The sequence below is a fragment of the Bufo bufo genome, chromosome 7 (assembly GCF_905171765.1).
Source record: "Bufo bufo chromosome 7, aBufBuf1.1, whole genome shotgun sequence".
NCBI classification, from domain to species: Eukaryota; Metazoa; Chordata; class Amphibia; order Anura; family Bufonidae; genus Bufo; species Bufo bufo.
The window spans coordinates 29,754,542-29,781,249 of NC_053395.1; the positions used below are offsets into that span (position 1 = coordinate 29,754,542).

Consider the following 26,708-nt stretch of genomic DNA (forward strand, 5'->3'; position numbering starts at 1 on the left):
ATGGCCAACCTGCGGCTCGCCAGCTGTTGTAAAACTACAATTCCCACCATGCCCTGCTGTAGGCAGTCTTTGCATGCCGGGAGTTGTAGTTTTACAACAGCAGGAAAGCCGCAGGTTGGCCATCCCTGCCCCAGTACATCATATGGCTACTTACTAGTTGAGTGATACACTGCGGTCTCCCATAGCTTCCAAGTGCTTTGCATAGTGATAATAGGTGGTTCTCAGGTGGACTCGGTCATGGTTTTCCGCAGTCTCGATAGCTTTCTGCCATTGACCCCAAGCCTGGTACAGTTTATTCAGCAGATCGTAACGGTTGCAGGTTTTGTATAGCTGCTCTGCGTCTTCCTGCAAAGGAAAAGAGATACTGTACATGGAGAGCACAACCAGCCGTTCATCCATGATCTAAGGGTAACCAATACAGACGACGTGGTCAACAGGGGCAGTGGGTGGAATAGGCTTCAGAAATCACCATAGAACCTTATATACTTCCCAGTAGGCCAAGATTCTTTCTGTACCAAAATGTAAAAAAAAAATAAAAAAAAAAACTCTGCGAAAAATCAGTCTCCCTCCCCCTCTGGCAGCCCTTTTTTTTACTTCTCCTGCATAAGCGTCTTCTCAGCTACACTGCCATGCTACTGCAGAGTAGTGTTGAGCGAACTTGTGTTTTAAGTTCGGCGTCTAAAGTTTGGGTTATCGAAGAATCGCGTTATGGATTCCGCTACCATGGACCATAACGGAATTTAGAATCCATAATGCGATTCTTCGATAACCCGAAGCCGAACTTTAGACGCCGAACTTAAAACACTACTGCAGAGTCTTCCTTCCTGACATTTTTATTGGCTCTGCAGTGAACAGCAGATCACCATGTAGAGACCTTGATGTGGGGACAGTGACTGAGCATGCGCGTCCACCAGCACTCAGCTCATCTGGTGGACGGGCACATCGCCATAACACCCAAGTGGCGCCACACTGTGTGTGTAAATGTCATAACTCTTCACGGAACATGATAACCCCTTCAACCCACCATCATTCCAAGCTGTATCGCCAACATGGCCACTCTGGCTTCTATCTCCGGCTCTTGCTCTGCCTCCCGTAGCGCTTTGGCACCCCTGGCGTGGCCCATTTTTCCCAGGCATACTTTGGCGACATCCAGTCTTCTTGTCTTGACGCACATGCGTGCCATGTTTTCCCAGACGGTTTCACTAGACAAAAATAAAGTATATGGTTCAGTGAACGTTAGCAGACGGAAAAATGGAGGAGCCTGACAACCAAAATGGCTGCCACTACAAGGTCCTCCGGGGGTTGTCAGGCTCCCGAGTGGTTAATCGGTGTAGATGAGCCACATCCTCCCCCACCGTACGCCATTTGTGCACCATATTGGTTGTCCTGTGGTTTTTCCCAGAAATGTCCAGTATCTCCATGGAAAGGGGGGAAATGATGGTGTCACCCCGATTCTTGGCATGGCGTTCTGAGTTTTTATGACATGGAGGAGAAAACACGAGAACACGTACACACAATCCCTTCCCATCAGTAAACTCCTTGCTATTCCCACTATGCTGTAGTAGGAGGATTTCCTGTCACTAAACCAAGAGGAGGGTGCCCCGGCCTGCGAGAGACCCTGGACATGAATGACAGGAGGAGGCATGCGGGATCGCAGCGAGGTCAGAGAACACAGCATCTGTGATAAACTCAGAAAAATGGGGGAAAAAAAAACTCTTTTTTTCTGGCATGATTAAAAATTAGAAAAAAATGGCTGCCGTCTTTCAGGAACAGCGGAACAGCGCCACTTCTGTCCATAGGCTGTCTATAGTACTGCAGCTCGGTTATTTTCACTGTAATGGGGCTGAACTGCCATACTATACACACACCCTGCGGAGAAGAATGGCAGCAGCCGTGTTTCTCTAGTCCCGTCCGACCACTAGCTAGCGGGTGTCTATAAAAATGGCACCACACGCAGCATTATTTTCCTGTCAAAATAATCAACGCCTTGGTGGACCCATATAAGCCCCATTTTTAGGCCCCATGTTATCATGAGCTACTGATGTGATGAGTGTCCAGAGGAAGAGCGGGGTACACACCAGAGTGTATCTGGTTTTTTGATCCGCAGATTGCGGATCCACAAAATATGGATGTAGTCCGAGTTGACTTTAATGGGCCAGCGGTTTGCATTTTGCAGACAACTATAGGACACGTTCCATCTTTTTGCAGAATGGACATACGGATGCGGAAGGCACATGCGCTTTCTGCATCCGTATGTCCCTTCCGCAAAATGCGACCACAGACTTATTGAAACAATGGGTCCACAAATAAAATATGGATGGCACACAGACCGCACCTGTATTTCGCAGATCCAGCATTTGCAGACCGCAAAATGGATACGGTTGTGCGCATGAGGCCCAATTGCATCTGGCACAGCATGGTGGCTTCAGTGATGAGCAGAGAAGGGGGGCACCTGTGGCAAAACCTTTCTCCAGGCTTGTGATTAAAAGGAGGCCGTTAAAGGGGTTGTACCGAGACTGACACTTTTGAGGGCCCAATTGCTGGGACCACCATCGATCCTGGGAACGGGAATCTTGTTTCCAAAGGAATGGTGGTCGAGCATGCAGACTACCGTTCCATTCAATCTGTATGGGACCACCACTGATCATGGGAGCAGGGATCCGGTTTCCAAAGGAACGGTGTTCGAGCATGCACACTACTGCTCCATTCAATCTGTATGGGACCACCATCGATCCTGGGAATAGGGATCTTGTTTCCAAAGTAATGGTGGTTGAGCATGCAGACTACTGCTCCATTCAATCTGTATGGGACCACCACTGATCATGGGAGCAGGGATCCGGTTTCTAAAGGAACGGTGTTCGAGCATGCACACTACTGCTCCATTCAATCTGTATAGGACCACCATCGATCCTGGGAATAGGGATCTTGTTTCCAAAGTAATGGTGGTTGAGCATGCAGACTACTGCTCCATTCAATCTGTATGGGACCACCACTGATCATGGGAGCAGGGATCCGGTTTCTGATCTATTCAATCTCGAAGAGACCGCCAGAGATTTGCTATTCTGGACATCCTACAGAGATGAACGTGTGCATGCTCGATCAGCAACTCACATGATCGTGGGGATAACTTGATAAAAATGGAGCAGCATTTATAACTAGAAATCTGGGGGCTGCATTCGAGCAGCACGTCTTCTTCTCGGGGACTTGCCGATCGCTGCTGCCTTATGCTTTCTAGACTAGAAGACGTGCAAATCTTTAACTCTGTGTGGCACAGAGAGAGGATAAGGTGTGTACCCCGCTCTTCCTCTGGACACTCATCACATCAGTAGCTCATGATAACATTTTCCTGCTCTCAGAGTGACGCAGCTTAAAAGGTGGGGCCCATCCCTGTTGGTGAGGGGTACGTGACTGCTGGAGGGGGGGGGGGGGGGGAGGTTTAAAAGTACACTCCTTAATTAGAGAGGATCCTTCTGCTTTCCTGACATGTCTATTTCAGTAAACACTTGCAGCGTTCATGAAGATCTGGAAAATCTTTTCCTAGAATTGTGCTGTTCCTCTTGTTATTCCTTCTGGAAATGTATGAATAAATAGAAAACTAGGTGTTACTAGTTGGGGGCGTGTTCCCACACACTATCCGACACTGTCCAATCAGTGCTGAGAGTGCCAGACTGTGTAGAGACCCCCCCCCCATTGACAAGGGGAATGGTAACACCCAGTTGTTAATTTACTCAAAAAATCCATGTGGCCATGCTGGAAATGATAGAACCTGTCCTATTGTCGTCCAAACAAGAATAGGCATTTCTACAATGGGGAGCCGAGAAAAAAAGTGCGGGATGCACACGGACCTTATCCGTATTTTGAGGATAAGCAAAATGGATACGGTTGCGTGAATGTAGCCTTAGTCCATGGGGAATTTTGAAACATGGCACGCGCTTTTTTTTTTTTTTGTTCCGTTTTTAAGTTGTGTTTTTTTTTTTTTTTTTTTTTAACCATGCTTTGGCTATGGCATTTTTTTTTTAGGTATTTTCCCGTACAGCTAAAAAATAGCGCCCAGCTCCAGGGCCCCGTCTAGTGCACAGATCCCGCTCCAACCACAAGGTAATCTAATAGAAAGAAAAAGGATCCGGCGTCTGATTCGGCTTTATTTCTTCACACTAAAAATGTCATCACATCGATCTTTACGCGTTTCCAAAGTATAACACGTTCTTAGCCGTAGCGTCAAGTGTGATTCACCCGTAAACTTCTCAACAAGAATAAAAACAGCTGAAAAAACAAACGTGTGAAAAAAAAAAAAAAAAAACACCAAATCAAATTTCTGTGTGAATAGAAAAAAAAAAAACACGTAACATGAAAAGAAAGCATGTGCTCTTACCAGTGTATTTTTAACGGCAAAAAAAACCCAAACCAAATTTGCATGTGAAGGAAGCCTACACCCAAATTTTGTACTGATGTTTTTTGGGGGCGGTAAAAACACCAGAGAAAGTGCACCTGCTTTAGGCTACATGCACACGACCGTATGTGTTTTGTGGTCCGCAAAAAAAACCAAACTGAGGACGTTCCGTATGGCATCCGTTTTTTTTTTTTTGCGGATCCATTGTAATAATGCCTATCCTTGTCCACAAACTAGAAAAAAAATAAGACATGCACTATTTTTTTAGCAGGGCAACGGAACGGACATACTGATGCGGACAGCACATGGTGTGCTGTCCGTGTTTTTTGCGGACCCATTGAAATGAATGGGTCCGCATCCTATCCGCAAAAAAAAAAAAACGGAACGGACACGGAAACAAACAACGTTCGTATGCATGAGGCCTTTCATGGCAATCTGCATTTTTATGACCCCCCAAACAGTAGCCCAGATTTACTAATGTGACTGCGCCAAAAATCGGGGGCAAATTGGTGCAATTTGGCTCATCTAGGGTTTCAAACTCCACCCCCCCCCCCCCACCCACATGCTCAACAAGGGGTGAGGCTTTCTGGAAACGGGCAGAGCTTTGCAGGAAAGGGGCAGGACATTTCTGGTGTAAAAATCTAAGAAGTAAGCTGACCAATATCAGGTACAGAGCCATAGGGGAAAACCAATCAGATTCCACCTTTCATTTTTCAGAGCTCCTTTAGAAAATGAAAGGTGGAATCTGATTGGTTGCTTTGGGCAACTGAGGCTACTTTCACACTGGCGTTTTGGCATTCTGTTTGTGAGATCCGTTCAGGGCTCTCACACGCGGTCCAAAACGGATCAGTTTTGCCCTAATGCATTCTGAATGGATGAGGATCCGCTCAGAATGCATCAGTTTACCTCAGTTCAGTCTCCCTTCCGCTCTGGAGGCGGACACCAAAACGCTGCCTGACGCGTTTTTTTCTGTCCGCCATGTGGGGCGGAGCAGGACGGATCCGTGCAAAATAAACACCACTAAAAACAAAAAAGGGCAGAAAAATGTCAGCAAAGTCCTACAAGTGAACCCACCCTCAGTCCCTATTCCAGCGTTTACGGAACACCTATCACCTCTAACTACATTTATCAATTCCATTACGGTAAATCACCGAAAGCCGGATTTAATTAATTATTCAAGTGTTGGAATAGGAAATTCAAAACGCAGACTTTCGCAACGGAGTCGCCCTGAATGCTGTGCACAGAAAAACTAAAGAAATTACAAAAAAAAAAAAACACTCTTTGACATGGAGGATGTTTTCTTCTTTTCCCGTATCACCGCTGTATCTGTCCTTGGATTAAACGCTTATGGAAATAATGACTTCTCATTAGCGCCCTCTTTTGGCTTAGTTCCTAACTGCTAAAAACAGTTCAAACCTCTCTCTATTCCATCTTCTTCTAGGTTTGACCTAGAAAGCGAGATTCTTCCAAAAAGATTTTTGCCAGGTTTTTCTTTAGCCAAAACCAGCAGCTACGGCGGGTGGACCCCCAGGCTGAGGACACGGATAGCCATAAAGGTCTGTCTTCAGATAACCCCTTTTATGATAAATGAGGACACCATCTAAACTTTTACCCTAAATGGCACAAACCGCCAACCAAAGCAACAAAGCCGATTCATCAATGAGCTTAGACCAATTTTATGAAGAGAATTGTAAGATCTGCACACCCTTAGAAAGGAGGCTGCTCGTGGAGGACTTCAGCCAGGTAAATAGATTAGATAATCCACGGCATATATCAGGTATATTAATGTCAATATAGGACTTATCGCGCCATTTCCAGAGTATACATATTTAATAATTAGCGACATATTATGGCCTAATTATTAAATATGTATACTCTGGAAATGGCGCGATAAGTCATATATTGACATTAATATACCTTTATAAAGAATAAAATTGAAAGCGAAAATTTGGTGTGCCGTGGATAACCTAATCTATAGACCAATTTTAATGGATAAATGAATTGAATTATATGGTGCAAACAAATCTGTGTTGGCATCAGAACTGCAATGAATGGAAATTGGGTCCGATCTACCAGTGTTTTAAAGGGCATCTGTCAGCAGTTTTGCACCTATGACACTGGCTGACCTGTTACATGTGCACTTGGCAGCTGAAGGCATCTGTGTTGGTCCCATGTTCATATGTGCCCGCATTGCTGAGAAAAAAGAGGTTTTATTATGCAAATGAGCCTCTAGGAGCAACGGGGGCGTTACCGTTACACCTAGAGGCTCAGCTCTCTCTGCAACTGCCGCTCCCCCTGTTTTTTGATTGACAGGCCAGGTGTGATGACGTTTACACTGCCTGGTCATGTCAATAAAGTGCAGAGGGTGCAGCAGTTGCAGAGAGAGCTGAGCCTCTAGGTGTAACGGCAACGCCCCCGTTGCTCCTATGGGCGCATTTGCATATACAGTCAGGTCCATGAATATTGGGACATGGACACAATTCTAACATTTTTGGCTCTATACACCACCACAATGGATTTGCAATGAAACGAAGATGATGTGCTTTACCTGCAGACTGTCAGCTTTAATATGAGGGTATTTACATCCAAATCAGGTGAACGGTGTAGGAATTACAACAGTTTACATATGTGCCTCCCACTTGTTAAGGAACCAAAAGTAATGGGACAATTGGCTTCTCAGCTGTTCCATGGCCAGGTGTGTGTTATTCCCTCATTATTCCAATTACAATGAGCAGATAAAAGGTCCAGAGTTCATTTCAAGTCTGCTATCTGCATTTGGAATCTGTTGCTGTCAACTCTCAAGATGAGATCCAAAGAGCTGTCACGATCAGTGAAGCCATCATTAGGCTGAAAAAACACAACAAACCCATCAGAGAGATAGCAAAAACATTAGGCGTGGCCAAAACAACTGTTTGGAACATTCTTCAAAAGAAGGAACGCACCGGTGAGCTCAGCAACACCAAAAGACCCGGAAGACCACGGAAAACAACTGTGGTGGATGACTGAAGAATTCTTTCCCTGGTGAAGAAAACACCCTTCACAACAGTTGGCCAGATCAAGAACACTCTCCAGGAGGTAGGTGTATGTGTGTCAAAGTCAACAATCAAGAGAAGACTTCACCAAACTGAATACAGAGGGTTCACCACAAGATGTAAACCATTGGTGAGCCTCAAAAACAGGAAGGCCAGATTAGAGTTTGCCAAACGACATCTAAAAAAGCCTTCACAGTTCTGGAACAACATCCTATGGACAGATGAGACCAAGATCAACTTGTACCAGAGTGATGGGAAGAGAAGAGTATGGAGAAGGAAAGGAACTGCTCATGATCCTAAGCATACCACCTCATCGGTGAAGCATGGTGGTGGTAGTGTCAAGGCGTGGGCATGTATGGCTGCCAATGGAACTGCTTCTCTTGTATTTATTGATGATGTGACTGGTGACAAAAGCAGCAGGATGAATTCTGAAGTGTTTCGGGCAATATTATCTGCTCATATTCAGCCAAATGCTTCAGAACTCATTGGACGGCGCTTCACAGTGCAGATGGACAATGACCCAAAGCATACTGCAAAAGCAACCAAAGAGTTTTTTAAGGGAAAGAAGTGGAATGTTATGCAATGGCCAAGTCAATCACCGGACCTGAATCCGATTGAGCTGCATTTCACTTGCTGAAGACAAAACTGAAGGGAAAATGCCCCAAGAACAAGCAGGAACTGAAGACAGTTGCAGTAGAGGCCTGGGAGAGCATCACCAGGGATGAAACCCAGCGTCTGGTGATGTCTATGCGTTCCAGACTTCAGGCTGTAATTTACTGCAAAGGATTTGCAACAAAGTATTAAAAAGTGAAAGTTTGATTTATGATTATTATGTCCCATTACGTTTGGTTCCGTAACAAGTGGGAGGCACATATGCAAACTGTTGTAAATCCTACACCGTTCACCTGATTTGGATGTAAATACCCTCAAATTACAGCTGACAGTCTGCAGGTAAAGCACATCTTGTTCGTTTCATTTCAAATCCATTGTGGTGGTGAATAGAGCCAAAAATGTTAGAATTGTGTCCATGTCCCAATATTTATGGACCTGACTGTATGAACATGGGACCAACACAGATGTCTTCAGCTACCAAGTGGATAAGTAACAGGTCAGCCAGTGTCATAAGTACAAATCTGCTGACATCAGACTCACCAGGGCATACACCGTGGGGGGAATGGAACATGATGCAGTCAGTGATTTGCTCTGAGAGTACACCGGCATAAGGTCCTCCAAATTATCAAGAGTGGCACATTGGGGGAGATTTATCAAAAGTGGTGTAAAGGAAAACTGGTTTAGTTGCCCATAGCACCCAATCAGATTCCACCTCTGAGCTCTGAGAAATGAAAGGTGGAATCTGATTGGTTGCTAAAGTTTTCCTTTACACCACTTTTGATAAATCTCCCCCATTGCTTTGTAAATTTGTTGCATTTTTAAACCAAGAAACGCTGCTCCGCTCTTCGTACGTCAACCCCCGCTTAGAGTTATTTAGCAATTTTTTGAAAAACGTTAAAGTGGTAAATCTGGTGCGAGACTAACATACCTATACCCACTTTTCTAAAAAGTGTTGGGGGTGGTGTAAATGGAAAAAAGTCACAAATGTTGGTGCAAAATGAGACCAATATTTGTGAGTTTTCTCCACCAGTTTGATACATTCCCCCCTCCCCATGTGTTCAGCCAGTAGTAATAAATCTGCCCTAATATGTGTACAGCACTAAATCAAGTAGGGTATATACCGGGTAAATTAGTTCAGTATATTTACATGACAGTTTTTTACTTTAATTTTTTTTTGCCATTTCTTGCATTTTCCGCTTGCTAGGCAACAAGTATTCCTCCCAAACCAACCGTACAGATATATATGTGCATACTCAGCTCGGCCAAGCATGCCTGTGTCCTCAATGTGGAGAGGGGAATAAGCTTGCGCTAGACACCCCTCGTGGCAGTTCATCTCCCAGGACTAAGGATCAGGCATGCTGAAATTCAACATCACTTATTGGTGGAGATTCAGGCGGTTGCACCAAAATTGGTAGCTTTGGTTGACTTTGCTCTTAAAGGGGTTGTCATATTACAAAAACCTACCCCTATCGACAGGACGAAGGATAAGTGTTCAATCTGCAGGGGTCCGGCTGCTGGGGCACCTGTCGGTCTAGTGAACGGAGGCCATGTTTCCCTGTGTGAATGGAGCGGCAGAACACGGAAAATGTTCACACAGAGGTTTTCGACTGCTGAATTTGGAAACCAAAACCCCCAGGCAGCTGCACAAAGGTTCCCTCCCATTGTTTTTAATGGGAGGCTGCGCTGCCGCTCATACTGACATGTCTTTTATTGGTGTGGTGTGGTGCAGCCTCCCATTGAAAACAATGGAAGGTGGTTTCTGCCCAGTTACCTGGTGGTTTGTGGTGCAGAATCAGCGCCAAATAAATCTGTGAAAAAAGTCACCTTAGATTTTCACCTTTCTTCTTCATCTTAAAAAAAAATCTTTTTAGCTATGACTAGCTCCCACATGGATAATCACTCAGCTTTCCAAAATTCCTGAATGGCAAATCTGCCTAGTTTTGCATTCTATCGCTCAACTTTCCTAGAAAGAGATGAACAGATGAGGAAGGTTCCAGAAACTAGACTTTTACTGGTGGATGTTTTTTACATTATTCAAAGGGGAAATTCCTTAAATCCCGAGTTCAGTTTCGATTACGAATGAATTACCCCGAGGGAGGCGGTCACCGTACCAATCTCTTTAGACGAAATTAATCGCACATTTGACAGTAATGCGTTCCTTATGACGAGGGGACGGACCGAGGCCCTTCTACCCTTCCAGCTGTGCTTCTTCTAGGAGGATGAAGAATTAATACACTGAGTTGGAAGGGGGACGGGGTGAAATTGCGCTTTGGACGGAGAAATCTGCCTTCCAGGAAATGCATCCTGCTTTGAGGTTCTTTGCAGAATATCTATCTACACCCAATGCTTGAACAAAACTCTGCAACGAGGAGGGGTGATGCCGAGAGGAAAGAGGGGGGTGGGAAACCCAGTGACAAAAAAAACAACCATTTCCTATGCTCCGAGAGAGACAGTTAGGAAACAAATTAACAAAATCCCATGCCAAAAATATATATATCGGTAAAACAAAAACTTCCTATCAGCTGCTGCCTCCCCATCCTCTGCCTCTGTGACTTGAAATCGATGATGGTTTTTCTATTCCCCTGGACTATGGAGACTGTTGCTCCTTTGCTTCTTAAGTGACTTCTACTTGACGCCCACTTTGGTTGTGAGGGGGCCACATCTGGAACACATCTGTCTTCTTTGGAGCGTGGGAAGAACAGAGCCTGATCTCCACCATTCGTTGGGGGCTTCTTTGCTTGGTGGGGTCCAGACGGGAATGCTGTTGCATCTCCGAGTGCAGGAGGTGGGGGTTGCCTTGCAGGAGTGCGGATAGAGAGGAGAGACAGAAATTTTCTTGGGATTTTTGGCTTCACGTCTCCCTTTCATGGGACTTCCAAGCCAGCCGGCCTGGCTGAGCCATTTCTGGGAGGCTTCCACCTCTCAAAATGAGCGGAGATGTCCTCTAGCTGCTCCTGACCCAGTGCGGCGCAGCAGGGATCGTCCCGTCTAAGTGGAGGTCCAGTGGCTAACGGGCGATGGGCATGCAAAAACTAGTGGTTGTAGCTGTGGCAGTAGCGTTGGTATCGCTCATTCTCAACAATGCAGCTGCCTTCACCCCAAACTGGGTCTACCAGACGATGGAGGAAGGACGCAAGCGCAGCGTTGGTCTCTGGAAGATGTGTCTGGCTGGTAGGGGATTAAGCACCAGGCCTGGACAAGGAGATGAAAGGGTTTGCCAATCCATTGGTTGGGGGTCGGAGCCATCTGGCTTACAAGAATCCCGGAACACGGTCAAGTGTAAGTATGAGTGTCAATACTTTATCTGCATCTCGCGTTCCACCACTGACCATGGGTCCTACTGGTCATTGTGCTTATGCTAAAGCCATGGACTTCAGACCAATACTAATTGGAAAGCACAAGAACAGAAGTACAGGCTCCATAGCAATGTACTAGTATAGAAAATGCAAACTCCGAAACGGAAAACTTTTCTGCACAGCCCCTGATATGGTGACATCTACTAAGAGAAGGTGAAGGGATTGGAGAAGCTGTAGAAAGTAGGACCCTTCAATGTCTAGCATCTGGTGGCAATTTTCTATGTTTGCAGTTAGTTTTCCCTTCAGCAACTGGGCCGATGTGAACAGTTTCTCATGGGCTATGTCTACAAGTAATGTTTGAGCATAGGTAAAAGAGTACATCCCTCAAGAAGCTGGAGGCTGTGGTTCTGTGGTCCACCATTCAGACGTAGATATTCTTAAGTACAGTAGTGTATTATTCAAGGGAAGATCCTTCAGGTCAAGGTAACATTTTATTCTACATGTTCCAAGATGGAACATTCCTGGACGGTTGTAGAATTGGAGCGTGTTGAGAACAATACTTGATGAGGTGCCTACAGGTTCATACGACATCTAGAGGAGTTTTGCTACCCCACTGTGTGAGGATTTGGTCAGCAGGCGTATATACATTTTCAGGTGGTGATAGGTCCATAGACATTAGTGAAATTATTACCACTGTACCTACCGAGTCACTTTTATTAACGACCACTATTTATCTGCAGCTTCAGTCCCCAGGAATATCTAAAGGGTCGATAAGTGGATCACACTTCTTCTTTCCCGGGACTCCAAGATATCAGCTGCAATTTTTGGGGGAACCTTGCTGCAAGTGTTTAAGTCTCCAGCGGCACCAGCATAAGGGAAGGGTTACACAGAAATCAAGGTGCTGTCCGTGTAATGCATATGTGAGACACTCATCGTAGATCTCCACTCTGGTTTAAAGAGGAGAGTTCTGAGAGGCGCACCCCCATCTATTAACCCACAATTCCCTAGTAGTTTATTAGGAAATGAGTTTTCTAAACCAGGAATCCCTTTTAAAGGGCATATGCCAGCAGTTTTGTCCCTATGACACTGGCTGACCTGTTACATGTGAACTTGGCAGCTGAAGGCATCTGTGTTGGTCCCATGTACATATGTGTCCGCATTGCTGAGAAAAATTAGGTTTTAATATATGCAAATGAGCCTCTAGGTGCAACGGGGGCGTTGCCGTTACACCTAGAGGCTCAGATCTCTCTGCAACCGTTCCGCTCTCTGGCGTTTGATTGACAGGACCAGGTGTGATGATGTTTTTACTGCCGGGTCCTATCAACGTGGAGAGGGCGCAGCAGTTGCAGAGAGAGCAGAGTCTCTAGGTGTAATGTTAACGCCCCCGTTGCTCCTAGAGGCTCATTTGCATATATTAAAACATCATTTTTGGGGGCACATATGAACATGCGCACATGTAACAGGTCAGCCGGTTTTACAGGCTGATAGATATGCAGCTCTAAACTATATCTGTCAGACATCCCTCTGTACACATCAACACTCAACATGGCTGAGCATGCATGTGTGGTGAATGGTAGAAGGGGAGAAAGATGCTGCCAGATACCTGGTGGCTTACTCCCCCAGAACAAAAGGGTGTTAAAACCCAACATGCCCGATCCTTCTCTCCCCTCAGGAGGCTGCCCATACCCATTAGATGTTTAGCTGAACCCGCAAACAGTGTCTCTCACTGTGGAGGACCACTGCAATTCATAGAGACCTACTGATATGAACGGATGCCATACAACGCTTCACTTTGTGTAGGAAAAGTGGGCACTGGCTTACTGGTTTCTCTAACCCTTAGAACAGGACATTAAAGGGGTTATGCAGATAAGAAAACCCCTTTAATATTATGGGATGTTCAGGATACTCATCTCTACGCCACAGTGGAAAACAGTTACTCTCGGTCAGGAAGACCTGTCCCGACCTGCATTACATCGACAACCCATTGATTTGACCAGGCACTGTGCAATGCTTAATTTCCCCCTGTGGTGGCGCTACAGAGAAATTGAACCTTTCTACAAGGTTTCCCCACCGATGACAGCGGATCCCTGATGGTCCCAGCAGAAGAACACTCTGTTATCAACTCCTGGTCAAAGGGACTTTCCTAACAACTACTGATTGTCCAAAGCGGAGAACCCCTGATCATCGGAGGACCAACTCAGTGACGTGAATTATTATTGGCCTAAGTGACTGAGCTACAGGAGGAATAATAGCCGAACAGCTTTTTATGTACCAGTTAGGCCTCATACACACGACCGTTGTTCTGGTCCGCATCCGAGCCGCAGTCTTTGCGGCTCGGGTGCAGACCCATTCACTTCAATGGGGCCGCAAAAGATGCAGACAGCACAACGTGTGCTGTCCGCATCCGTTGCTCCGTTACGTAGTCCCGCAAAAAAATATAACATGTCCTATTCTTGTCCGTTTTGCGGACAAGAATAGGCATTTCTACAATGGGCCACCTGTTCCGTTCCGCAAATTACGGAAGGAACACGGGCAGCTTCCGTATTTTGCAGACCGCAAAAAAAAAAACGGAACGGTCGTGTGCATGAGGCCTTACAGAGTCACCCAGGCTTCTCAGAAATGCATCTGTCTATCTTATATCTATCTATCTATCTATCTATCTATCTATCTATCTATCTATCTATCAGTCCTGTCCCCTATTCCTCTACGTAACATGCTTTAGAATATTAACCTCTTCCGTCAGGGCAGTAATGCGATGCTGTTCTCGCCGGCGAGGAAGAGGTTACACAGAAAATGCACAGCATGCATTAGGTCATTAGTAATAAAACATTCATCATTCACTTTCCTTCCCCCATCTGCTGCTCCCCCAAAGGTCAAATACCACATGTAGAAAGCCGTGTGCTAGACAGCGTGCAGCTTTGTAAAGTGCATGTCACAGGATAGTGTGCAGCAGCGGCCAGCGCACACCGCCAATTCTAACAATGGACTGTGGTTTATAACCAGTCTGCTCGCTGGGATTATTAATTCTGTACGTGCGGACTACGTTAACTCGCTATAATCCCGTGAATAACTAATTCCGGCGTCCAAAGGATATACAGGAGTGTTCTAAGACAGTGGTATATATAGAAGAGAAGGGGCCAATTTTGTCACCCAGGTCAGCCTCTACCCCTTTGCTTGCTAAGGGCTCATGCACACGACTGTATGCCCTCTGAGACATACGGTCCATAAGCATACATAATATCATATGAGTGCGGAACAATAGATCCGCGGGCGGCCCGATGTGCACAGCATCATAGTAACCTATGATAATGTGCGCTCCCATGCGCACGATGTATGCCGCTCACGGACCATATGTCTAGGAGGGCATACGGTCGTTTGCAAGGGCCCTAAAAATGCAGTTTCCCTGGACAGTCTTGCACAGATTTCCAATAACCTGGGCTGGGCCCTCTCTCTCTCCGGGGGCCTCTATGGTACAATACACTGTGGTGTTATCACCTGAATAACTTAGCAGCCCGAGGACCGAGCCTCTCTGCATAGTTCGGCTGCTGAGAGTCCACAATGGGATGCATACTGTAGTAAAGCCTGTAGTCTGCTGACAGTGCTAACCCGCAACAGCAGTATGTATTCTGCTTGTGGAGCAGGGGCGGACTGGGAACTCAAAGTGGCCCTGGAAAAAATTCTAAAAGTGGCCCCGTTTTGTAGTTGGATCCAAATTGATGGAAGGCAGAGCCAGCAATACCATATTGTGGCACATTATACCACCCCAACAGAGCCAAATACCACAGTCCATCACAAAATACAGCCCCAAAAACTTCCACTGGTCAGCCCAGCTGTGAGGAGGGCCCAGGCGGCCCCCTGAGCATCGGCCCACCGGGAAATTTCCCTGTAAGGTCTATGGCCAATCCGCCCCTGCTGTGGAGCAACAGACACGGATTCTCTTAAAGTCTAATTCACACGTCCGTGAGATACTGGACTGGCATCCTGCTTAGTGCAGGAGCGCACGGCGTCATTGGTTGAGGGCTGCACAGAAAGGTGTGGAGGAGCGACCATCCACTAACAAACCCCAGTCTGCACTCTGGTGAATTAGGCTACTTTCACACCTGCGTTAGGTGCGGATCCGTCTGGTATCTGCCCAGACGGATCCGCACCTATAATGCAAACGCTTAGATCCGTTCAGAACGGATCCGTTTGCATTACCATGAACAAAAAAAAAAAAAATATTTTTTTTTTTTTTTATGATAATGCAAACGGATCCGTTTTGACTTTACATTGAAAGTCAATGGGGGACGGATCCGTTTGAAAATTGAGCCATATAGTGTCAACTTCAAACGGATCCGTCCCCATTGACTTACATTGTAAGTCTGGACGGATCCGTTTGCCTCCGGCCGGCCAGGCGGACACCCGAACGCTGCAAGCTGCGTTCAGGGGTCCGCCTGCTGAGCGGAGCGGAGGACAAACGTACCAGACTGATGCATTCTGAGCAGATCCGCATCCACTCAGAATGCATTAGGGCTGGACGGATCCGTTCGGGGCCGCTTGTGAGAGCCTTCAAACGGAACTCACAAGCGGAGCCCCGAACGCTAGTGTGAAAGTAGCTTTACTCTGCAATACTACATAAGGGTCCATTCACAGGGCCATAGTGTATTGCAGATCCGCAATCGCGGACAAGAATAGAACATGTTCTATTTTTTTCGGGAGCCGCGGACTGTGTGCTGTCCGAAACTCTCTTCCGGCCCCATAGAGAATGAATGGGTCCGGATTGCGGAATGGATCCGGACCCATTCTACAGACGTGTGAATGGACCCTTAGACTGAGAAAACAGCCCACAGCACACTGGATCTGCACCTTCCATTCAAAAACTGATTTAGATAATTATTTTAATAGTCCGGGGACTCCTAGAACCAATGTGATAACAGTTGATTGGCGGGGGGATTTATTACCCACCTCAGAGGCAGGTCGGCACAGAGGAACCTACTTTATTAAAAGGGGTTAGTCAAAGTAAAGGTACAGCTTGTGTCTGTAGCAGAATAAGGAATGTAGCTCTGGAGTATAATACAGTCTAAAATCAGTACAGTTTAATGTAATGTATGTAGACATTGACTCCACCAGCAGAATAGTGAGTGCAGCTCTGGAGTATAATACATTATGTAACTCAAGATCAGTAAAGGATAAGTAATGTAATGTATGTACACAGCTAGTCCACCAGCAGAATAGTGAGTGCAGCTCTGGAGTATAATACAGGATGTAACTCCGGATCAGTGCAGGATAAGTAATGTAATGTATGTAATCAGCGAGTCCACCAGCAGAATAGTGAGTGCAGCTCTGGGGTATAATACAGGATGCAACTCAGGATGAGTACAGGATAAGTAATGTATGTACACAGTGACTCCACCAGCAGATCAGTGAGTTCAGCTCTGGAGTATAATACAGGATGTAACTCAGGATCAGTACAAGATAAATAATGTAATCTATGTACACAGTGACTCCACCAACAGAATAGTGAGTGCAGCTCTGGAGTATAATACATTATGTAACTCAGGATCAGTACAGGATAAGTAATGTATGTACACAGCTAGTCCATCAGCAGAATAGTGAGTGCAGCTCTGGAGTATATTACAGGATGTAACTCAGGATCAGTACAGGATAAGTAATGTATGTACACAGTGACTGCACCAGCAGAATAGTGAGTGCAGCTCTGGAGTATAATACAGGATGTAACTCAGGATCAGTACAGGATAAGTAATGTATGTACACAGTGACTGCACCAGCAGAATAGTGAGTGCAGCTCTGGAGTATAATACAGGATGTAACTCAGGATCAGTACAAGATAAATAATGTAATCTATGTACACAGTGACTCCACCAACAGAATAGTGAGTGCAGCTCTGGAGTATAATACATTATGTAACTCAGGATCAGTAAAGGATAAGTAATGTATGTACACAGCTAGTCCATCAGCAGAATAGTGAGTGCAGCTCTGGAGTATATTACAGGATGTAACTCAGGATCAGTACAGGATAAGTAATGTATGTACCCTACACAGTGACTGCACCAGCAGAATAGTGAGTGCAGCTCTGGAGTATAATACAGGATGTAACTCAGGATCAGTACAGGATAAGTAATGTATGTACACAGTGACTGCACCAGCAGAATAGTGAGTGCAGCTCTGGAGTATAATACAGGATGTAACTCAGGATCAGTAATGTAATGTATGTAATCAGTGAGTCCACCAGCAAAATAGTGAGTGCAGCTCTGGAGTATAATCCAGGCTCTAGCTCACAATCAGTACAAGATAAGTAATGTTGGACAGGATATCCAGAACCACATTTGCAGGATACAGAACAGCATGTGCGATTCACTCCAAGACTATGTAGTGTAAAGTTTGGAGATCCTTATCAAGAGGCTTTTAATAGTAGAAGTTACCACAGCAGAATGCGAAAACAGCAGCAGTGAGGAGACATTACAATCCCTATTGTGCCACTCATCAGTACCCACCATGCCATGGCTCCACCTGGGTGGACATTCCTAAACATTTATCAGGAACCATAAGGAAAATTCTCCTTTCAAACAAAAATTCAGATTATTCCTCAGAAAATATATTCTCTATAAACTGTTGAGCCACATTGCAAAACCTTTGCAGAAATGATTTTAGTACATACGGTTTTCTTCTCTAATCACGCTGGTTACCGATTACCGGAGGGCACTGCATTGTGGAAATTACACAGATGGAGCTTAGGTCTGTCAGGTCACGTCTGACGTTGTATATGTCATGGCAATCTAAGGAATATGAACATATGCACAAAAACAACAAAGCAAGGTATCTAGAGAGTATACAGCCAGGTAAATGAAGGAATTCTGGAAATCAGCAGCCTCCACTAGAGGGAGCCTACTGCCTACACATTTATTCCCTGTCACACCAGGCACAGTGTCTTGTAGGGCTCGCTCAGCAGCATGTAATTAAAGTTTTCACTTAGCGAACCGGAGCTTCATTCTAGAGAAAAAGTCCTTTCAATTTGTATGCAAATGAGCAGTTATGTGCACTGAGGGCGGAGACACAAGCCGATTTGTGCACTCTTGCTCCTCCTGCGCTCCCTTATCAACCCCTCCTGCTCCTTCTTAATGGATAGGACCAGGCGACTGACCTGGCCCTGTCAATCAAGGAGGAGAGGGAGGGGCTAGCAGAGGAAGCAGGAGGAGCACAGAGTGGATTGGGCATTTGCATATGAATTTAAAGTACTTTATATATAATTTAAAGGGGTTGTGTCATCTCAGACATTGGTGGCATATCGCTAGGATAGCCACCAATGTCAGACAGGAACAGAAACCAGAGGTGGGACTCGCACCTATCTCCAGAATGGGTCCCCCAAAGGGAAGGAGAGCGCACTGCACATGTGCAGCATCCTCTCCATTCACTTCTATGGGAGTTCCAAAAAAAAAAACAAGCGATGACTCTCGGCTCTTTTCAGAAGTCCCACAGACTACTTCTCCATTCACTGCACATGGGACTGCTGGAAATAGATGAGCCGGCACTTGGCTATTTTCAGAACTCCCATAGCGGTGAATGGGGAATGGCTGCGCTTGCGCAGTGCGCTCACCTTCATCATATCCTACACTAGGAATTACAATGTTATAATATATGTTTATACTTGTTGGAGCTCTGTTTTTCCAATACATAACTTCATATCCTGTATATAGCAAGTGTATAATGAAATATTTCTGGCTGTTTACAGCTACCACTAGAGGGAGCAGTCTGCATACTTACTCATCTGGTGGCATATCGCTAGGATATACCACCTCTGGGACCCGTTGCCCATCTCCAGAACGGACCCCCCCCCCCCATGGCTTAGAATATCCCTTTAAATATTAAAACGGTTACACCTTTCCATTTATAGTGGCTCCTACTGATACTATTTTAGTCTTTCTCTCCATGAAAAGCTTCTTTGTAGATTTTTTTTTTTTTTTCGGGGTCTAAATTAAGAAAATTGTGTAAACATAAAATGGGTGTAGTGACATGCCGTTTCCTGTTCTGTCTCCCTTTCCAGTGCAGTTTGACATGATGAGGGCATGCAATCTGATTGCTACGGTTGCCCTGACCGCCGGGCAGCTCATTTTCCTCATGGGTCTAGTGGAGCTGCCCATTAACACCCAGGAGTCTCAGTGGTGGGAAGAAGCCATAGCTGCCGTCTTTCAGCTTGCAAGTAAGTATGGCGTAAAAAAAAAAGTGTACGTTGATGGAAATGTGCAGAGGAAATCGGACATATGGTAGATTACTGGCTAGATTTTTAATCATTACGAAGCAATTCCAAGTAAGCGGGACTATTGCTAAAGAAGCCAGTGACTGCACTAAGAAAGGTTCCTAAGGCCGGAGCTGAACGCCAGCGGTTTGAGAAGTTGATCTCAGGGGATACCATTTCTCCTTGAGGAGATCTCAGCTGGTGTAGAGTCTCCCTGGGAAAAAGTATGCAAATTGGCTCTCCTCCGAGAGTAAGAAAATGGTCTTTCTAGTTCCCTATAAAGAGCATCTGTCAGCAGTTTTGTACCTATGAGACTGGCTGACCTGTTGCATGTGCGCTTGCAAGCTGATGACATCTGTGTTGGTCCCATGTGCATATGTGCCCGCATTGCTGAGAAAAATTATGTTAATATAATATAGGCAAATGAGCCTGAAGGAGCAACGGGGGCGTTGCCTTTACACCTAGAGGCTCTGCTCTCTCTGCACCTGCCGCGTCCTCTGCACTTTAATTGGCAGGGTCAGGCAGTGTCAATATGATCACACCCGGCCCTGTCATTCAGAGTAGAGAGGGCACAGCAGTTGCAGAGACAGCAGAGCCTGTAGGTGTAATGGTAACGCCCCCGTTGCTCCTAGAGACTAATTTGCATATATCAAAACGTCATTTTTCTCAGTAATGCGGGCGCATATGGACATGGGACCAACACGGATGCCTTCAGCTGCCAAGCGCACATGTAACAATGTCCAACCCATTTAAGATCCTCTGAACATGACTAGTGTTATCAGCCAAACCAGAGACATCCGCCAGGAAACGTTCATTCACACTGGAATAAGTGAATGGTAAATGTTATGCAAGTCAAATTCGGTGAAAGCTGCAGCACATGATTAGAGAATAGCACAGTACCCACCTGAATGTGGAATAAATGAAGATTTCAAAAACTTGGCTGCATCTGGGAGATTTGGAACCAATGCCTACCAGGACCAGATGGTTTAGGATTGGTGTGTTTGCCTCCTTCCCCTACATGGTGACTGACTTCAAGGAGTATTCTGGTTGTGAGACGTTATCCCCATCCCCAGCCGAGTAGTACTCGCCAATATCCGGACCTCCCACAGAGATGAATGGAGCAGTAGTGCGCATCTGCCCAACATGCTGCTCCGTTCATTTCAGGTGTGCAAGGTCCCACTTCTCATCATCGGTAGAGGTCCCATTGGTAGGACACCCATCGATCTAATAGTTCCAGGATTAAGGATAACTGTTCACAACTGGAACATCCCTTTAATTTTGTCTGTACCTGAAAAGAGGTCTTCATTATTGATAAGCAGGAACACTGTCATGGCAGGAGGCCTAGATAACTGATTTGGTAATTACAGCCTGGGTATAGCTGCCCAGGGGAACTCTGCTGCAACTGGAAACATAGATCCACATCACCAAATGATAACGGATTTCTACCCAGATATATACCATAATCTCAACTAAGGGTCTGGGGGGGGGGGGGGAACAAGAATGGTCTGAATGAGGGTCTTCTTGGTTCGCCCTGGGCCCTTGATGATATTCTAGCCCAAGGCATCTCAAGCTTTTTCTCCTGGAGGCCTCACTGCCTAGAGCCTGTTGACATCTGAGCTTTACCAGCGGTCAAAGTCCATGCCAACATTACAGTAAGGGTCCATTCACACGTCCGCAAAATGGGTCCGCATCCGTTCCGCAATTTTGCGGAACGGGTGCAGACCCATTCATTTTCAATGGGGCCGGAATGTGCTGTCCGCATCCGCATTTGCAGATCTGCACTTCCGCATCCATGCTTCCGTTTTCGCAAAAAAATAGAACGTGCCCTATTCTTGTCCGCAATTGCGGACAAGATTAGGCATTTTCTATTATAGTGCCGGCGATGTGCGGTCCGCAACTTGCGGAATGCACATTGCCGGTGTCCGTGTTTTGCGGGTGCGCAAAACACTTACGGACGTGTGAATGGATCCTAATAATCAGTGTCTCCATCATTTGTCTTCTACACTTAACACAAAAAAGTCAATTGTTTTGCTAAAGCAGCATTTGTGGCACCTGCAGAACATTTCTTTACCAGCACCATCTTACCAACGCAGCAAGTTTAAAGCCATACTTTCGAGAAGGCCTTTTTCTTGGTGCTAAAGATCTTGATATACCATTAATGTGGTTGCTCAAAATGTAATGGAAAGTCTTAGAAGGAGACTAGAACCAACTATTAAAAGGGTCTTCCAACTTTATAAAGTGATGGCATATGGAGGTTTTCCACCTCTGGCAATCTCGATATAGGAGGAGATGCAACGCTCGTTTAACTCTGCATCCCTTTCTGGGGTTTCCCTGCACAGCGGTTCTCCTGGTCACCCGTCTAGTGAATGGGGCCGCTGCCTCTCTTTGCACAGGAGGAGTGCTTCTGTGCAAGGAAAAGTTTTAAAGGGGATAACTATTAGATCTGTGGAGATCCTACCGCTGGGACCACCACAGTCACGAGAATAGGGGCCCCATAACCCTTGCAGCCCCCCCCCCCCACCCCTCTCCAAAATAAACGGAGCGGACGGTTGGGCATGCATGCGGCCACTCTATCTCCGGAATTTCCATAGAAATGAATGGAGTGGAAAAGCACATGTGTGACTGGCCGGTCCTTTCATTTCAGGGGAGCTGTAGGGGGTACAGGGCCCCCGTTCTTGTGATCAGTGGAGATCCCAGCAGCAGGAACCTGCATTTTTCTCGGTCCCATAGAAATGGCTATTCCTGTCCGCAACATGAACAAGAATAGAACATGTTCTATAACTTGTGGGACGGACGTGCGGATGCGGTCAGCACATGGATGACATCCGCATGCCGTCCGTTTTTTTTTTTTTTTTTTCTGTGATCCGCAAAATATGTGGTTCAGACACAGACCTAAAATATGGTTCTGTGCATGAGGCCTTCTACTGTATCCTCAAAATGACCTCATCCCGGTCATTTGTGATTCAAGTGGAAGGCGGAAGGGTAGGATTTATTTGGCCAAGGACATATGTTTGTTTTTCTTGCTGTTGACTTTAAAGGGGGTTTCAACTTTTTTTTTACATTAGCAGAAAAGAAAACAAGAACATGATGTTCCACTAAAATGCCATGACATAAAAGCCATGAACACCTGCAGCGCGATCACAGGCCTAGCAGTTTATACAATGAAGTATTTTCCATTATCTCACTATGGCATGCTCCGGGACTACCCCTTTATGCTGCTTCCTCGACAATTTTTCTCTTCCAAAGTCCCGTCCCCCCCTTTCAGTTTTTCATGTCCCAAGCTTTCAAGGCCCGGTTTGCATAACAGGTAGTAACAGGCATTTCCTCCTCCTGTGAGGGGACATCCTGGCGCCCTTCAGTCTCTGTCCCTTCGCCCAGTGTTCAGAGCAGACTGCAGCACAAAAAAAGGAAGCGAGGGGCAGCCTAAATATAGCGGCGGGGAGCGTGCATGCCGCTGTGTGCCATGAGAGACAAAATAACAACACGCTCAGCTTCCTTCCCATTCAAAACAGGCAGAAGGACAGAAATCTGCTGACCCGTATTACTACCGGCGGGCATTCATACAGTACCGCTGCCACTGTTCACACTACCAGGGGATGGTCCGCAGGGACCTCCACCAATCACGAGAACGGGGGTTTCCTGCTTGAATGGAAGATGAGCTGATAGAGAGGTCATGGTAGACTTTTTGTATGATCCCTAAACAAGGGACCTGCAAATTCTCCAAATCTTACAATTTAGTCTAGGGACAAATGAATGAGAAGACATGACTCGTGGTGGTATTTGAAAAGTCTTCCGACCCCAAATGGCAGAAGACTCCTTTTATTAGCAAAACCCTGGGTGTTCCCCTTACAACCCTAAAAATACAAATGGGCCAACAGGATTGTGCCACACAGCTCTATAAGTCTTCACGACATCATACCGCCTGGACGCAATAAAGATACTATAGTGCGGTAAAACCAAAGCAGAGGAATTCCCTTGTCTAGATACATGACGTCCCCTCTGTAGCCATCTAGCTTTTATACCAAATATTGCAACCCAGGTCTATCCAAGATTTCATTATGTTTAATTACTCCGACTATATCAGAGTATAGTGCTTGGCTATCTTTGTCAGTCCCATATAGTGGTCATAGAGCATGCCCGACTGCTGCTCCTTTAAAATGGGGGGACATGGGACCCTTGTTCTCGTGATTAGTGGGGTCACAAATTCAGGATCTCGGAGATAGAGAAGCTTTGAGTCTAAGAAAAAGGGAGGTTTATATTTAAAAAAAAAAAAAAAGCCTCCCCATGGACTAAAATAATAAAATCAATATTCGCCTTACCAGTCCCCTTCCGATGCTTCATGGTCTTCTGCGGGTCTCAGTCACTGGGTAAGGTAGGTTACCCCTGAGGCATCTACATTTCCTATATCATGAGGGTATGGGAAGCAGAGACCGGTGGAGGATCATGAAGCTTCAAGAGGTCGGTATTGACAGACTACACATTTAATGAAGACATTTGGACAGTCCTCTTTTTGTTGGAAGGATGTCCTGACAATAAACTGACCACAAGCTATCCCACTGATGGGACCCCCAACTGTAATCTGTGGGAGAATTCGGCAACAAGTGTTTCATGTCCACGGAGATCAATGGGCCCATCTGTGTAATTTTTCCCATGACGAGAGATGCTTCTTGTAGCCAGACTGACAAATGAAGGTCCTGAATGGGTACCCTCCAAAATTAAATCTAAATTTTTCAACGAGTTACCTGAAAACTGAGCTGACTTTTAAGTTAAAACATTTACAAGGGGGAAAAACCACCTAAAAGACATCTTCTGTTGTATCAGCGACATCAATGGTTTCCATGAAGCTCAAGAATGTGTATCACAGGGTTGGGCAACCTGCGGCACTCCAGGTGTTGTGAAAACTACAACTCCCAGCATGCACACTTGCTCGGCTGTTCTTGGAACTTACACAGTGAAGTTAATGGAGCATGCTGGAAGTTGTAGTTTCACAACATATGAAGAGCCAGAGGTTGCTGATCCCTGGTGTATCAGAAAGTCAAGCTTTAATAAATGCTGCAGATCAGGGGCGCACTGGAAAGTTAAAGTGGCCCTGGAAAAAAACTAAAAGAGGCTCCACGCTGTAGGCGGGTCTAAATTGACAGAAGGCGGGGCAACGCAGGAAGGCGTGGCCTGCAATACAGTAGCGCAGCACAAATTACCGCCCAGCAGAACCAGATACCACAGTGCAGCACAAAATACCGCCGCCCCGGCTGCCATAGTCAACTGTATCGCAGTCCTTAGGACGGAAATATATCTGATTTCAGGCAGTTACCTGCGCTTTTCAGCCAAGTGCAGAGAGCATGAGATACTTATGTATCATTATGTAGCTGGCGGCCATGGGGAGGGCTTGGGTGCCCACCAGAAAATTTCCCTGTAGGGTCTATGGCCAGTCCGCCCCTGCTGCAGACCGTTGGCGGGTAGGCTGGCCTCAGATTTAGAAGAGTTGGTTTTACCTTTGAGCTAAGTTCTCCTTATGATGGACACACTAACAAAGCTTTACCCATTCTCTTTCAGGTTTTGTCTTAGTCATAGGTTTGGTGACTTTCTACCGAATTGGACCCCACACAACTCTATCCTGGTCCTGCTACCTAGATATTGGTGCGTGCCTACTGGCAACTTTGGCAGCTGCTATTCTGATTTGGAACATCCTCCACCGGCGGGAGGATTGCATGGCTCCCCGAGTCATTGTCATCAGCCGTACACTAACTGACCGCTTCCGCAGGGGCCTGGACAACGATTACGTTGAATCTCCCTGCTGATGAAAGCCCAAAGTAAAGAACACCCCGTGGATACTCCTGTGATGCATACGGATCAACCAGCAAGAAATACCATCCATAAAGTATTAAACGCATACCTACGTATCACCCCATTTATCTACATACAGAAGGGCCTATTCTACTACTTCAGACTTCCTAAGGACGGACCTCTCACAATGTGTACGGATACACGATGGAGAACCTACGGCTGTGCGTCACCATGCACATGGTCACTGTTGCTGCCAGTAAGTGGCCACAGCTTTGATCTACCTAGTGGCGGACCTTTTCACGAGGCTATAAAGCTTCAGGATCCGTCCGAGTCTTTGTAGTGCGAAAAGCCACAAAGATAAGAATATTAAACAAGACAAAATTATCTGGGGATCCTCCATTTATGAGCCCTGCGGGGAATGAACAAGCTGCACCAAAGGTCATTTTCCTAATTCTGCATTCGAGGATCTGCATAGGAGAAGATATTAGAATAGAAAGTCACCCACTGTATATCCTATTAATGTATGAGAGTAACCAATAGCAGTATATTTTAATGTTATTTATCTGCATTTCCATTATAAGTAAAAAAATAAAATAAAATAAAAAATAAAAATCTGCTTTGACTGTTTCTTTTGTGCAATTGTATATAATCCGTACAACCACCAACATAGTCTGTCTTAAAAATGCACAACAGATATTTCTGGTAGATTAAAAAAACACATAAGAAAAAAAATAATAAATCAAGCAAATTCCATTCATTGGAATCACTGTGCCATTAAAGGGGTTCTCTGATCGCGGTGATGATCAGCCGACTTCAAGACCTCCAGCCAAACAGCTTATTTAGACGAGGGAAGCTGCGGCCATCCTGACATCCCCCCCTGCAGCAGCTGCTGCGTAGAAATGTAGTATTACATGGCGGCCATTAAGATAAAAGGCTGTCCATGTAATACATGGATGATCCGAATCCAGTTAGCGGCTCTCCGCTTTGGCTCATAGAGAACAGTCCTAATAGTTTGTCCTAGATTAAAGGGGTATTCTGTGATGACACAGCTGCTCTAAAAGGGGTATTCCCATCTTATAAAGTGATGGTAAATTGCTAATGCTACGATCCCGAGAGACCCCATCGATATTGCGGTTGTCTCATTTAAGCAAATGGCATTTATCATGTAAAGAAAGTTAACACAAGACACTAATGTATTGTTATTGTCCATATTGCCTCCTGGATTCATTTTTCCATCACATTATACACCGCTCGTTTACAGTCGTTATGACCACCCTACAATCCAGCAGCGGTGGTCGTGCTTGCACACTTTAGGAAAAAGCGCCGGCCTCTCTGGTGGCCTGGGATCGAAGAGGGGTGCA

At 45.7% G+C, this 26,708-nt stretch overlaps 2 protein-coding genes across 2 annotated transcripts in view; one reads left to right on the forward strand and one right to left on the reverse strand.

Moving 5' to 3' along the window:
• Window positions 1–26,708, reverse strand: part of IFT140 (intraflagellar transport 140) — a 93,674-nt gene that overhangs the window by 17,089 nt on the left and 49,877 nt on the right. The window contains 2 exon segments of the mRNA XM_040439296.1: window positions 155–345; window positions 1,025–1,202. Of these exon segments, the coding sequence (XP_040295230.1) occupies window positions 155–345; window positions 1,025–1,202 (369 nt within the window).
• On the forward strand, window positions 10,584–25,946 carry TMEM204 (transmembrane protein 204). Its single transcript, XM_040439303.1, has 3 exons — window positions 10,584–11,313; window positions 19,372–19,527; window positions 25,117–25,946. Exons 1-3 carry the CDS (start codon window positions 11,052–11,054, stop codon window positions 25,359–25,361), a joined length of 663 nt encoding a protein of 220 aa, XP_040295237.1. The 5' UTR covers window positions 10,584–11,051; the 3' UTR covers window positions 25,362–25,946.

What these genes read in the sequence shown, in the direction of transcription:
- TMEM204 (XM_040439303.1), top strand. Translation starts at nt 11,052, where the DNA reads ATGGGCATGCAAAAACTAGTGGTTGTAGCTGTGGCAGTAGCGTTGGTA. An exon ending in ATCCCGGAACACGGTCAAGT is followed by an intron (nt 11,314 to 19,371) that starts GTAAGTATGAGT and finishes CTCCCTTTCCAG; the next exon opens with TGCAGTTTGACATGATGAGG. An exon ending in TGCCGTCTTTCAGCTTGCAA is followed by an intron (nt 19,528 to 25,116) that starts GTAAGTATGGCG and finishes ATTCTCTTTCAG; the next exon opens with GTTTTGTCTTAGTCATAGGT.